This window comes from Schistocerca americana, chromosome 6 (assembly GCF_021461395.2).
Source record: "Schistocerca americana isolate TAMUIC-IGC-003095 chromosome 6, iqSchAmer2.1, whole genome shotgun sequence".
In the NCBI taxonomy this organism is placed as follows: Eukaryota; Metazoa; Arthropoda; class Insecta; order Orthoptera; family Acrididae; genus Schistocerca; species Schistocerca americana.
In genome coordinates, this window is record NC_060124.1 from 560,895,263 (window position 1) to 560,909,380 (window position 14,118).

A 14,118-nucleotide genomic window follows, 5' to 3' on the forward strand; every position below is an offset into this window, starting at 1 on the left:
AAGATGTGTTATCAGATCTTTGGACTCTGTCTGATACAACCCACTCTAAACAGCATTAATCGAAGTTTCTCATATCAGTTCTTTCTAGTGTATTCTATTGAGTGTGGTGGGGGTTTGCAGTACAAAGTTTCTGTACAACTATCGAAGTTTTGGTTGTTTTGATGCAAATATGCAGGACTCGCCAAATTTTGCAGGTGACACAGACTCTTGCTCCACAAAACTGAGAGAAATGACTCTGTTGATATACCTACTAATAACTCCAAAGGTAAACTAGCTGCAACCAAATATCCAATCTAGGCACACAGCAACATTGTCTCTGTTTAAATTTCATTCAAAACGTGATCGATCTGTAAAACTGTAGGACGTGCCCGACTTTCTAATATCTCAGCACAATTATAGCCATGAAAGAGATTTTTATCTGTTTGCACAGTAGTCAAAATGCTCCATTCGTGCCTTTCACTTCTAAATAACAACGATTTATTTTAATGTCAACTGACAATGCAGTAGAATTGTCATCTGGAAAATTCCTTAGGATGAATTGTGAAGTACTAGAAGGCTATAACGTTGTGTATTACTGATGACATTAAAGTTCATCCACACACATTACAGTGTCGTGTATCCATACGCATATATCAGCATCATTAAAAATAGACTCAGTATATAACACATAAAATTTCGTTTTTATTTCATCAAAAGTGTCATAAGAACAAATGATATATTTCAATGACATTCAGAATCTTGCGACACGAATCATGGTGTAGCTAGCAACAGGATTGGCTTCAGGACGCGTGTTGTATCCCACAGCAGGGCTGGTGACAGAAGGCATGTTGTATCTGGCAGCAGGAGTGGTGATATAGTGTGTGCAGTATCCGGCAGCAGGACTGGTGACACAGCGTGTGCTGTATCTGGCAACAGGATTAGTAGCTTGATGGGTGTTGTATCTGGCAGCAGGGCTGGTGACAGAACGCATGTTGTATCTGGCAGCAGGACTGGTGACACAGCGTGTGTTGTATCCGGCAGCAGGACTGGTGACACAGCGTGTGCTGTATATGGCAACAGGATTAGTAGCTTGATGGGTGTTGTACCTGGCAGCAGGACTGGTGACACAGCGTGTGCTGTATCTGGCAACAGGATTGGTGCCTTGATGAGTGTTGTATCCGGCAGCAGGACTGGTGACACAGCGCGTGCTGTATCTGGCAACAGGATTGGTGACTTGATGAGTGTTGTATCTGGCAGCGGGACTGGTGACTTGATGAGTGTTGTATCTGGCAACAGGACTGGTGATAAGATGCATGCTGTTGCAGGCAATGGGGATGGCGGATGCTATTCGTGTGGAGGCTGACGACGATGCTTTGGACACCACCTGCCCTAAAGGTAATGAGGCTACACGTTTTGTGGTTAGACGGGCTGCCGGTGATGTAACTTTTGTTTTGCCTGGTGATGAGGCTCGATGAATTGCTCTTCTTGTGGGTGGTGACGCCACTTCGATTATAAGTGCCGACGCCACTTGTGTCATGCCTGCTGAGACATGTGTTGTAGATGGGGACGTGGCTGGGTATGCCACGTGTGTGGCAGCTGCTGGTTCAAGTTGTGTTGTGGATGTCAGTACAGCTGGAGACTGCAGTTGTGTTGTGGCTTCCGTGGCAACTCCTGGTGTGGCTGGTGAAGTGGCTGGTGCAACCACTTGTGGTGCAGCTGGTCGTTCAACTCGTACTGTGGATGGTGACGCAGGTGGAGACGCCACTTCTCTTGTGGCTTCTGCTGGCTCTCCTCCTGTGTCGGGCAACGTGGCTGGCGATACCTGCAGTGTTGCAGCAGGCGACATGGCTGGTGACGCCGCTGTTGTTGCTAATGCTGGCTCCTGTCACAAAAAGATATAATGGATGATGTTAAGACGTTGCTAAATGTGTTCCATGTGATACAAATTGAAAGAAGATCTATTCACAATAGTTTAAATCATTAAACTAACATGAAATATTGCCAGTTCTTTGGTACATCTCCTCAGTACATATTTAAATTGAACGGAAATAATAATTTTTTATCAATCAATATTGTGACATTATAAATATTGTGAAATTATATTGGTGTATAAATTATTCTCGTGCATTTTATTTGTTAATGCATGGATCCTTAAGAGCTTGTAATTCTACGTTGTAATCTAAACATTAGCCAAAAACTATCACTGCTCGAAGTTCCATACAATGAGACAGTCTCATTCACAACATGACCTTGCGATGTCCCCCAATCGCTTGATATGGAACATTCCTGTAAGCTCACTTCTGCACTTACGAGAATAGAGGCAAGCATGCGCATATCCACACCGCACGGTTTCATGGTGGTCTGTGCGCTGCTAACTTATACTCATGATCTAAAATAATATGACCGAATGTTTGATATGGCGATGGGCCGCCTCCAGGATACAATACACAAGAGGTTATGGTTATAGGGCATAAGGCTATTGTGCCTGTACCAGCACTGTCCTCTGTCATCACATCTGCCACAGGTAGCCTGTAATCCTGCTCCACAGTCCGCATATAATTCCGACCATCACGTACCTTGATGAGGAGAGGGAATCGAAGGTTTTATCGACTACTGCTGGTTTCACCGTCATTCAACCTCCTTTCATAGCTCACGACAGCCAAACTACTTAACAATTTACCAACGATTGTCCCCAATCACCTGACCGTACGAGACTACCCGTTCTCTGAGATCCTGGAGTCAGTGCATTTCCGCATTATCGACCCGTATCGTCGCTAGAATGATTCTTCATTTTTTCTGCTCCGTTTCCATACCTTCATTAGCGCACCACGTATTCCCAATCCCACGAGCGAGCTTTCAATGTAGAGATACACAATGTGCATAATGTTTACGCTAATTACAATAAGGCCACTATATAACATGCCGCAGAGATGTTTTCCCCATAATTTTCCCGTATTAATTTTCGTCATTAGTTGCTTGGTTCAAATGGTTCGAATGGCTCTGAGCAGTATGGAACTTAACAACTGAGGTCATCAGTCCCCTAGAACTTAGAACTACTTAATCCTAAGTAACCTAAGGACATCATACACATCCATGCCCGAGGCAGGATTCTAACCTGCGACTGCAGCAATCGCGCGGTTTCGGACTGACGCGCCTAGAACCGCTCGGCCTCCTCGGCTGGTCATTAGTTCCTTATCCCACTGAGAAATATAGAAATACGTTTGACACCTTATGCGAGCGCCACTTTTGATCCCCATCGATGGATAAGGTCTGACCACTTAACAGGAGAACAGCGAATCCCGTAACTGAAGAAAGTGGCATTTCTTGACTGTTGCAAATAGCAGTAAGTAGGTAACGCTCAAAATGTAGTCTAAAGAAAGCAGTAATTCAGAACACCATGTTTTATCCCAGCCACTTGCTATGAAAGATTGGCAAGTTTCACAAAACACCTAATAGTGCGTGCACATGCGATAGATGAAAAATGGTGCTTTTAAATCAAGTTGGCTACTCGGGCGATGGTTCTCAGAAGGCAGGCACCACGGCGCCCCTCACCTCCTTGCTGTCCAGTGAGTGACCAGGGGCCGTCTTCTCATCCGGCGGGTGGTCTGCCTCGCTCCCCTCCCCAGTGGCACAGCAGGGCAGCCACCGGCGAAACCGGCGAAACATCTTCTGCAGGAAACAAACACACGAAATATTGTCCGACATCTGTGTGAGTGCGGTGCTCTTTCAACGCATCACACTTGGAAAAGTCGATAACGAAAAGTTGTAACCGTTGTAACGTACCAGTCCAATTACGCAGTTTGATGGGTCGATGGATAATTATTCTGTTACGTAGCGTGAAACAGTATTATGTGAACTTCAACTGGGATTTTGTTAAAGACGGTGTCTGGAGCCACCACCTACCATTTAATTATCCTGCACATTTGCTTCGAAAGAAAAAAACAGTTAATGGATAGGATTAGGTTCAGGAAAAATGTATGGAATTTTGATATAGCTTGATAATCCATGATTAATTCTGCAGGAGAATCAGCTTGTTAAGTGCTCTTAAATATATTAAAAATCATACACGTCTGAGCTAATCTGGCCTCCGAGAACCTTGACAGGGAACTGAACAAATATCGGGTGAGTCACTGAATGTCAGTAACGGCATTTCCTTTAAAATTAAATTTTACAAAGAGAAGCACACGAACAAACGTATATTTAATAGGCGAACCCTAATTTACCGTAGACTGTTAGAGCTGAATATTGTCGGTAAAACCGACTCAAAAACATATATGAATTGCACGATCATTTGAAACCAGGAGAGCCGTGGAAGATATGGATTACGCACACACAAATATTAAGACTAACCATTCATACACAGAAAAAAGTTTCTCAGTAATTTAATACATGAAACAGCTGAACTTGGTTAGAGAGAGAACAGCCAAGATGTTCGAGTACTTTAATAGAAAATTATTCCAAAAATTAATAAAATAAAATTCGCTAGACGGCTATGAAAACAATGAATCCGAACTACGTTCTATGTTTTTCCGACGAGTAGATGTATAGGCCTACCACTACGAGCAAATGTTTAGCCTGAAAGCATAATGTGTGTGTCTTGTATTATTATGTATCTTGTACCATTTCCTAAGCATTTGTAGCAGCTTTATGTGTAATTTAGAACTACTTAATGTAATTCGATCCTGTGTGTGCGAAATTGATGTCTGTCTAACGGCGGACAAGGACAGAAAGGACCACTTATTACATACCTGTTCCGAAGAACTGGTGTCCGGCTGGAAAAAATGGACGTTTAGGCTTCTTCTCAGATGGTAATACGAAGCTTTCACAACTTTCTTCTTTAAGTTAACTGTTAAGTTACGGTTTTTTCAGAACACCTCGAAACAATACTGGAGCGCACGAGAACTATACGGACTCGCAATGTTCCTGGGCAACAGCGCAGATCGCTTCAAGCGACACTGCATTGTTTACAGGCAACCCAGATGACGATACATACGCTGTTAAGTGACTGCGTCCTACAGTTGCTACACAATGTTTCAGCCTCCATTTATTAGAGCATTTTCATAATCTTGTCTCTCTTGAACATAAGTGTAAATTAAGGAGTGAAATATCTAAAGGCAAAAATTATTGCTTCAAATGCGAAATATGCCAAAATGATTTCCGAATATACGTCATATTCCGCAAGCCACCAAATGGTGTCTATCGGAGGGTACTTTCGGTACCACTACCTGATCCCTCCAATTCTGTTCCACTCGCGAATAGTGCGTGAAAAATTTCATTCTTTCAGGCACTGACCTACAGAACAACTCTTACGCACTTTAAGTAGTCCCATTGATGACCATTGAAAATATGTTTGTCAATTTTTTGCACTAATGTATTGCCTTATGCTATTAAAAGATTCCTGAGCCGTGTTCCCGCCATCACGTATTTTACACTCTGTTTTTAACGTACTTCCACCTCACTACGTTAATTTAAATTACTGCTGTCACTTAGTTGCTACTTTGCCTGACCGTGGGCGGTGGCGGTGTTAGCAGCGCGTATCTATGTACCGGGTGATCAAAAAGTAAGTATAAATTTGAACACTTCATAGACCACGGAATAATATAGATAGAGATGTAAAAATTGACACACATGCTTGGAATGACATGGGTTTTATTACAACCAAAAAAATCTGTAATAAGAGAGAGAATCAGATGCGCCAGCAGTCGCAGCATGTTGACGTTACCTGAAAAGGCGCTTTTAGTGAAGTTGTATTATCAGAATGGGGAATGTGCTAGCGCAGCGTTACGATCTCTAACAGTCAGAGAAAACATCTGGGAACTATACTTTCTTATTCATGCACTACTAAAACTAATCATAGTCATATTATTCAAGCAAATAAATCTTTTCTTCATAAACCAGATCTATTCAGTTTGAAACATAAAAACTGGAATTAAATTCATAATAATCTTATCCCTTCTATCTGTAGGTGGTTTACCACCATTTCTTGAATTCTTACCAAAATGAATTGTAATACAATCATTAATAGAGAACAACATAACAACTATTATAACTATTATAGTTGTATTAACTACAATTACACTTTCTTATTACATATGTATTAGATTCTCAGACCTAATTATATCATATACCGAAAATTCATGCTCTATAAAAATTAAGTCTCAAAAATCAAGAATTATTCTTCCTGTAACCGTAATAATTTCAACAATAGGATTGACTTCAACAGGCGAGAGGTTTTTAACCCCACCCCTTTTAATAGCAAATATGGTTCCTTGTCAGGGTATTATGTGAAGCATCTCAATAAAACACGTTACTGGACGAATCCTATTTCTCATGTTGATGTTTTACAAATTTGAAAAAGTCGTTTGCCATCACACATTCGTGAAAAATTAGTTACTACACATGAGCACGACACAGAATATTTTCTATCCATTTAGTCTCAATCGACCTAATATATGAGAAGCGAGTAATAACAAATAGAGCATCAGACAGCCAAACACCACAACAACATAACTCGAATTGTCAATACAAAAAGCCAGACGTGAACTTACAGCAAAGTTGGTATGCGCAACCGCAAGAATACATTAACCAAGGGAATGAAAAAAGCAAGAACAAAAGATTTAAACAAAACTTTCCGTATAACAGGACCGATTACCATCCACAAGCTAATTTAAATCCCTCATCTCAAAATTATGCACTGCGTGAAAATAAAAACAGTCAGCCGTACAAATGGCCAGCGAGCGGCAACAACAATAACATACCACATACCATACTGCAGCCACCCTTTGTGCAATAAAATCATAATACGGCTACATTTCACAACAGCCATATGAACACATGAGAAAGTATGTCACGAGCTGGTAATTATACAAACTGGAGAAACTATCACACAGTAGAACTGACAGAAATTGTTCCGTGCACAGAAGTAGATCAGGCTACACTGCAGAAAAACCCGAATCGGTCATAGTTGAGCCCCATAATATAGATCTTACAAGCGATTGGGGCAAATCAGATTTTCAAACATGTTTCGTATGATTCGATGAGCAAGGAGACATAAAAGACGATCTATAACAACATGAATTAGAATAGACGAAAAATACACTAGAAGAGCAGGTGCACGCAGTTATCAGGGTGAAAATTTTTGGTATAGACACACAGTTAATACTTGACACTGGGTCCACGGCTAATTTAATGTCTGAAGCATTTTTACTGAGTTAAAAAGACGGAATAAATTTCCTGTTCCGCCAGAAAAATTGCAAAGCACAAACCGCGACCGACGGCAAAACCAAATTAGTAAAACACAAAGCTCTTATCATCGTGCACATTGAACAATTTTCTGTGAAGTGTAATTTTTTAATAGTAGAGAAACTTACAGTTAACTGCTCGATAGGTATGGACACATGTAGAACTTACAAAACTCAAACAGACGTAGGTAATGGTAAGTGCCACTAAATTGTGAAAGACCAAAGATTTTCTATCAGCCTGATTAACACACCGGAGAGGTATGAAAACGTAAACCAAGAATCCAATGTCACTGTACAGTCTTCATATCCCACTACGTATTTTTTGAACAAATGTGATAACGTACACGAGACCGACACTGAAGTTAACCATGAATTAGTGGAACAAAAATTGAACGAATCAAATATCCTAGATACTGCACAACGTCAAGAACTTTCTGACCTTTTTAAGTATGCGAATGTTTTTAATAAGAATCCAGTAGTAATCAAAGATTATGAACTTAAACTTAAGTCTATCCTCACGAAACGTTTTGTGTTGTGTTTTATCCCATATCATGGACAAAGCGAGAAGCAGTTCAAATGGTTCAAAAGGCTATGAGCACTATGGGACTTAACATCGATGGTCATCAGTCCCCTAGAACTTAGAACTACTTAAACCTAACTAACCTAAGGACAGCACACAACACCCAGTCATCAGGAGGCAGAGAAAATCTCTGACACCGCCGGGAATCGAACCCGGGAACCCGGGCGTGGGAATCGAGAATGCTACCGCACGACCACGAGCTGCGGACTGTGAAGCAGTTAAGTAGTAAACAAGTCAGATGTGCAAATGGGGAATCATACAGCCATCTTTTTCACCATATTGCAGTTCAGTACTACGAATTAACAAATCTGATGGATCAGTATGACTAGTTTTAGACGCTAGAGGCATGAACAAAATCCTAGTATCAATAGGAACAAAACGAGATAATTTAGATGAACAGTTACTAAAATTTCATAACACCAAATATTTTGGCACCCTCGATCTAAAAAAATTCTACTGGGAAATGAAGTTACATGAGGAGAGTAGAAAATACACAGCATTTGTCTGCAATGGCAGGAGTTAGGAATTTCAAGTTCTACTCTTTGGCTTAAACGTTAGCGCAGGCGCATTTATATCAACTTTGGATACTGTCTTAGGACCAGAATTGCTCAGTAAGGTTACCATTTATGTTGACAATATGTTAATAGCCACATCATCTTAGGCAGAGCACGTTAGTATAATGAAAAAATTATTTCAGAGATTTACAGAGTACAAAGTAACAGAAAAGCTTAAAAAATCTAACTTTGGCAAAGAACATCTAAAACCTTTAGGACATGTCGTATCATAACAGGGTATATTACCAGACCCAAAGAAACAGGATCCATACTCAATTGTCCAGCCCCAAGGAACAAAAAACAATTGAAAGCATATCTAGGACTAAATAAACCTTGCTTATGGGATGAGAGATACCAGGAGGTCTTTACCACAATTAAAAATGCATTAATATCAGCAAACATTTTCAGTCATCCTGACATGTCGAAGGACTTTTATTTAAGCACGGACACCTTGTCTCAGGGGCTGGGGGCATGTTCGTTCCAGATACAAGAAGAAGAAGGGAAAACAGTACCCAAAGTCATCAGCTTTGCCAGCAGAACTGTATCAGATGCAGAAAGATCATATTCCGTATGAGAACTGGGAAGTTTGGAAGTAATTTGGGCATTTACGAAATTTGAGTATTTTCTTTGTGGTAAAAACACTAAAGTCTGTTTTGATCACCAATCAATATCATTTCTCTTAACATGTAAACTGTTACACCGAAGACTAGCGAGGTGGTGTTTGTACCTACAGGAATCCAATTTTGAAATAATATGCATAAAAGGCAGTCAGAATCTTATTGTATTTGCACTATCCAGTTTACCGCAGGGACTAGACGAGTTCAGTGAACTTTCTGAACACGAATGAGAAATCCGAACATTATTGATGCATAGTAATACACAAAAATCAGACTACAAAAACTTCTGTAAACACATCTGAATGATACAACATCAGGACAATAGGTCGAAAAAGGTAATACAAAATCTTAACCAGAATATAAACCATAAGGTAAGTAAATGGTATCAGTTATACAATGCCGTTTTGTTTCACCGGAAGCACGAAAGTTCTAACCATTGGTGTGTATGCCTTCGAGAGAAATATATCGAAGAATTTATGAAACAAAAACACGAAGTACGCGGACACCACGAAGTAACAAAATGTACAGACAAGATTTCCAAATTTTGTTACTTTCCTAATTTACGACGACGTGTTTCACAAATATTAAGAAAGTGTGGTATTTGCCAAAGACCAAATCGATACAATATGTCAAAGTTTACAGAACTACACCCCATTCTAACCAAAGCTTCACTGGAAATGGTTTCTCTGGATATCAAAGGGCCATAACCCAGAGCAATAGTAGGTGTCAACTACAAAATAGCTCTTTATGATATTTTCACAAAATACATCAAACTTTACAGCCAGTAGCATGATGAAGAGAACTGAAGAGGATTACTTACGAAGAGTAGGTAGACCTAAAGTATTATTAAAAGACAACGCAGCCAATTTCGTAGGAAGAAAATGGAAACAATTCATGAATACGCAGGGCATTAAACACATCTTGGTAAGTTTTTTCGATCCAGAAGCAAATCCCATGGAGAGGGTGTTTAAAGAATTTAATAGATTTACAAGGACATACGCTCATAATAGGCATTCACGATGGATTGAATACGTGACTTCATTTATGCAAATAGCAACAATCTCCCCCACTCTTCCACAGGTTTCACTCCTAATGAACAGATGTTTAACACAGAACAAACTGACGAATGGGAATCACCCATACCAAAATTACCTACTAGAGAGTTAACTTTACAGGATAAAATCATGCAAGCAGTAATCACACTGGAGAATAGAGCAACATACAGAAAGAGAATATACAGCAGAAAGTTAAAACGAGTTACAAATTGTTTTGAAGGGCAACGAGTCCTCTTGAGAACACATCCCAAATCGACATAGATCGGTAAGCTAAATAAAAAATTGGGTTTACTATACTCAGGGCCCTATATTATTGCAAAAATACCTTATCCTGGAACTTATAGGTTGGTATATGAAAGAACAGGGAGAGACAAAGGTTTCCATGCTCACAAAGACTTAAAATCTTTTCACGAGTAGTCACCCAATATCACAGCAGTTTCCTTGTCATAAAATATGTTTGTAGGTAATGTCATAATTTTATAAGTAAAAAAAAATATTGTGTGTATTTTTGAGTGAAATATGTATAGATTTAAGTAATTTTCTTGTTTTGTAGGCAAAGACAAACATTTGACTAGAAGGAAGAGTAAAAACACAGCTTCACGCGAAGCGAAATGCAAACTGGAGCAGCATACGACTCAGCTGTGCGTGCTCAGCAATGCATGTTTATGTCAGTACTAGGGAAGAGACATTGACCTTGTGCAAGAGCAACAGGCAAACTCGCGGCCCAACCAAGGTCCGGGCCCAACCAAATAGAAATGCGAAGCTGCACAAGTATCAAACTCAATTTCATAATAATTAATAACACATAACAACTGTATTTACTATCAGGGAACGGAAAAATGTAATATTATATCAACATGTGACGTTGCGTCAATACTAAGATACATTAGAGCTGAAAGAAATCATTACAACGAAACACACAGGACGTGTTAGCAAACAAAATATAAGATACCGTACGAGATGTCAGAGTAACTTTCTTTGCAGGGTAAATGAATAAAAAGAATAAAAAATGCAAGTGAATAAATATATAAACAAATGAGAATGAGATATGAAAAACGTCTCCGAACAAACGTGATGACCGGGTATATGAGTGGCCTATGAGCTACGAAACACAATTAGTTTTTAAGTTAGTTATAAGTTTTTTATATTGCAGCGCCCAGTGCATCGACACGGCGCAGAAGAAGAAGAGAAAAAAATGGTTCAAATGGCTCTGAGCACTATGGGACTCAACATCTTAGGTCATAAGTCCCCTAGGACTTAGAACTACGTAAACCTAACTAACCTAAGGACATCACACACACCCATGCCCGAGGCAGGATGCGAACCTGCGACCGTAGCAGTCCCGCGGTTCCGGACTGCAGCGCCAGAACCGCACGGCCACCGCGACCGGCAAGAAGAGATTTACGACGGGTGTTATAGGTACCAAATGAGAAAATGGGCCGCACCTCAAAGAAATGAGTTAGTTATTAGTATGTCTATGTGTATATTTTGATCATGACGCAAATGAAGATTAAGAATATACATCATCGCAGTGCAACTACAAAACATTTACCCTTCCTACTGACTACAAAGTGTACATACACATGGAGGCATGTGACCTCAAATAAAACTAATCAATTCCTATCGCGTCACATATGAATATAAACGACGGCATTTACACGTAATTGTAAAGAGATAAGTATGAGGTAATGCAAAAGCTCCTGCGTTACGAACACAAAGCTACACGTAAACAAACATAACACGTTTCGTTTCCATGAATCTGCGATGAGTAAGACAAGAGTTTGCGAGCGGTAGAAACGGATCAGAGAGGAAAAAATTTAAGACGACAACGTTTAAGACGACTATCACCATGAACGGCTTGGCATATCAGTTATTGACAACAAAGTGGAAGAAGTAAAGATAATTGTTCTGGAAAATCGCAGAATCACCGTTTGAGAGGTTGCTGATGATGTCAGCATATCCTTTGGCTCGTACCAAGCAAATTTTTCGGATGTTTTAAGCATTAAACATGTGGCTGCAAAGTCTGTTCCGAAATTGTAGAACTTCGATCAAAAACATCTCGATGTCATCGCTCAGGAATTACTTAACGAAGTCGACAACGATCCAGATCTTGTAAAGAAGGTCAAAACGGGTGAAGAAACATTGTTATATGGGTATGATGCCGAAATAAAGGCCCAATAATCCCAGTGGAAATTACCTGAAGAGCAAAGATCAAAAAAAGGTCGATAGTTCGAATAAATTGAAATTTCATCTCACAGCTTTCTTAGATTACAGTGGGATGATGTATCACGAGCTCCTGAATTTTATGTTCCCTAAGCCACCGTATTCGCTGGGCAGGGCCCCCTGCGAATTTTTACTGTTCCCGAGGCTGAAGATAACCATGAAAGGATGTCGTTGATGACAAAAACCAGCATCCCTGAAGAAGCTGAATACCATCACAAAAAGTGAGTTCCAGAAGTGCTTCCGAGACTGGAAAAAGCGCTGACTCAAATGAATTATAGTTTCAAGAGTAAAATTTGAAATTGATGAATAAATAAATATTCTTTAAGAAAAACAATAACTCCCATTACTTTTTGAACACACCTCATATGTTTTGTCAAAGACGTTTTGTATTTGCTAATAGACAAACAACGAGAATACATTCTTGAGCACAGGTGCAGCTGAAAAGGAAACAGCAGTAACGTTTTGGTCACATTACTTGAGAAGTTGATTTCATACCTTAGGATACAACTGTGTCACATTGTACTCGTATGTAACTTTATTCATATGTTAGGAGAGTGATACAGTGTATGTGATCATAATCCCAGGGTCGCACTCCCCTAGAGAGACTTTGCTGGAAAAGAAATGTCAGTATTTCTGTGGTCTGTTCATGATACAACGCAGTGTTGCGTGAAGGAGACACTAGATGTGTCTGACATTCTATTGGGAAGTAGTTTTCCAAGCCACTTTCACTTGCTGTCTGAAACAGTCATCGTATTGATGTTTATAACGCACTTGGGGTAGCGTCTGCCCAATCATGCATTACACGTGATCAATGGGAGAATGATTTGGTAATGAACATCTCGGAGAGCGTATTGGATAGAGCGAGAAGTGAGAGTAGGCACACGGACCTACTATGAGAGCACACCTACCTGATGCAGGAACTCCTAGAGAATGAGCTGCATCACATTTCGGATGTATTTTTCGCTGTACGGTGAATCCTCATCAGACAACAGACTTTACTGTTACTACAGGTTGTGGCTCCTCGCCACGATGATGGCCTGAGTTAGTATACGAACTGCCTCCTACACCAGGCGAACTAACCGTAGCATGCTCGTTGGCATTCGCAGAAGTTTGTTACACAGGCACATCTACTTTCTCGTTTTCCAGAAACAGTTAATTACCAAACCCCTCGGAGTTCAGTAACAAGGACACTGAATCAGTCCAGGAACTGATTTTAGAAATTCTGCCCTCACTGATATGATGACAGATCTGCCTTTACATCTTTACCCAGCAATCGTATGGTTTGTGCAGGATTTTACAAAATTTTTCCTAAGCTCCAGTTTTATACGTACTGCTGGGAGCGAAACAATATATATTTCATTCCAGGAGTTATTTACTCACACAGGGGTATTACTTCGGACAACAGTGTTTGTCTCTAGCACGGCTATCCCACTAGCAAGGGAAACAATAGTACTTGATGCAGGCGGATTGCATCACCAACAAAACGGCAATAACTTTAAAATCCCCACACACTTCGTACTGGTATCTCGCGTGATCTGCTCCTAGCAAGACGTTTCTCCTATTTTTATCTGTTTCTTTTGTATTGGAGGCATACGCCACAGAAGTGAAAATAAACTCATTGCCATTATGTAAAAGTACTGCTTCGAGACTTTGTGTCTTCGAATCATCGACGAACAGTCTCCATTGATCAGGACAATGCTTCATATGCTATGCCTATCAGACGAATTACGTCTTTGCAGAATGTTTTCTTTATTTCTTTAAAAAAGAAAAAAAGACTGTTCATATTCATTTCAACTAGCGCGTAAGGTTGTTACTTTCACGGAGTCGTGTCTGTACTTCCATTGTTATGAAAGTGAAGCCAAATGTTCT

General features: G+C 40.1%; 1 protein-coding gene across 1 annotated transcript; it reads right to left on the reverse strand.

The window, feature by feature from the left end:
* Positions 1–730: 730 nt before the first annotated feature.
* LOC124620288 (translation initiation factor IF-2-like) lies at positions 731–1,825 on the reverse strand. The gene has a single exon (XM_047146957.1). The coding sequence runs from the start codon at positions 1,823–1,825 to the stop codon at positions 731–733; it is 1,095 nt and encodes a 364-aa protein (XP_047002913.1).
* Positions 1,826–14,118: the final 12,293 nt, after the last annotated feature.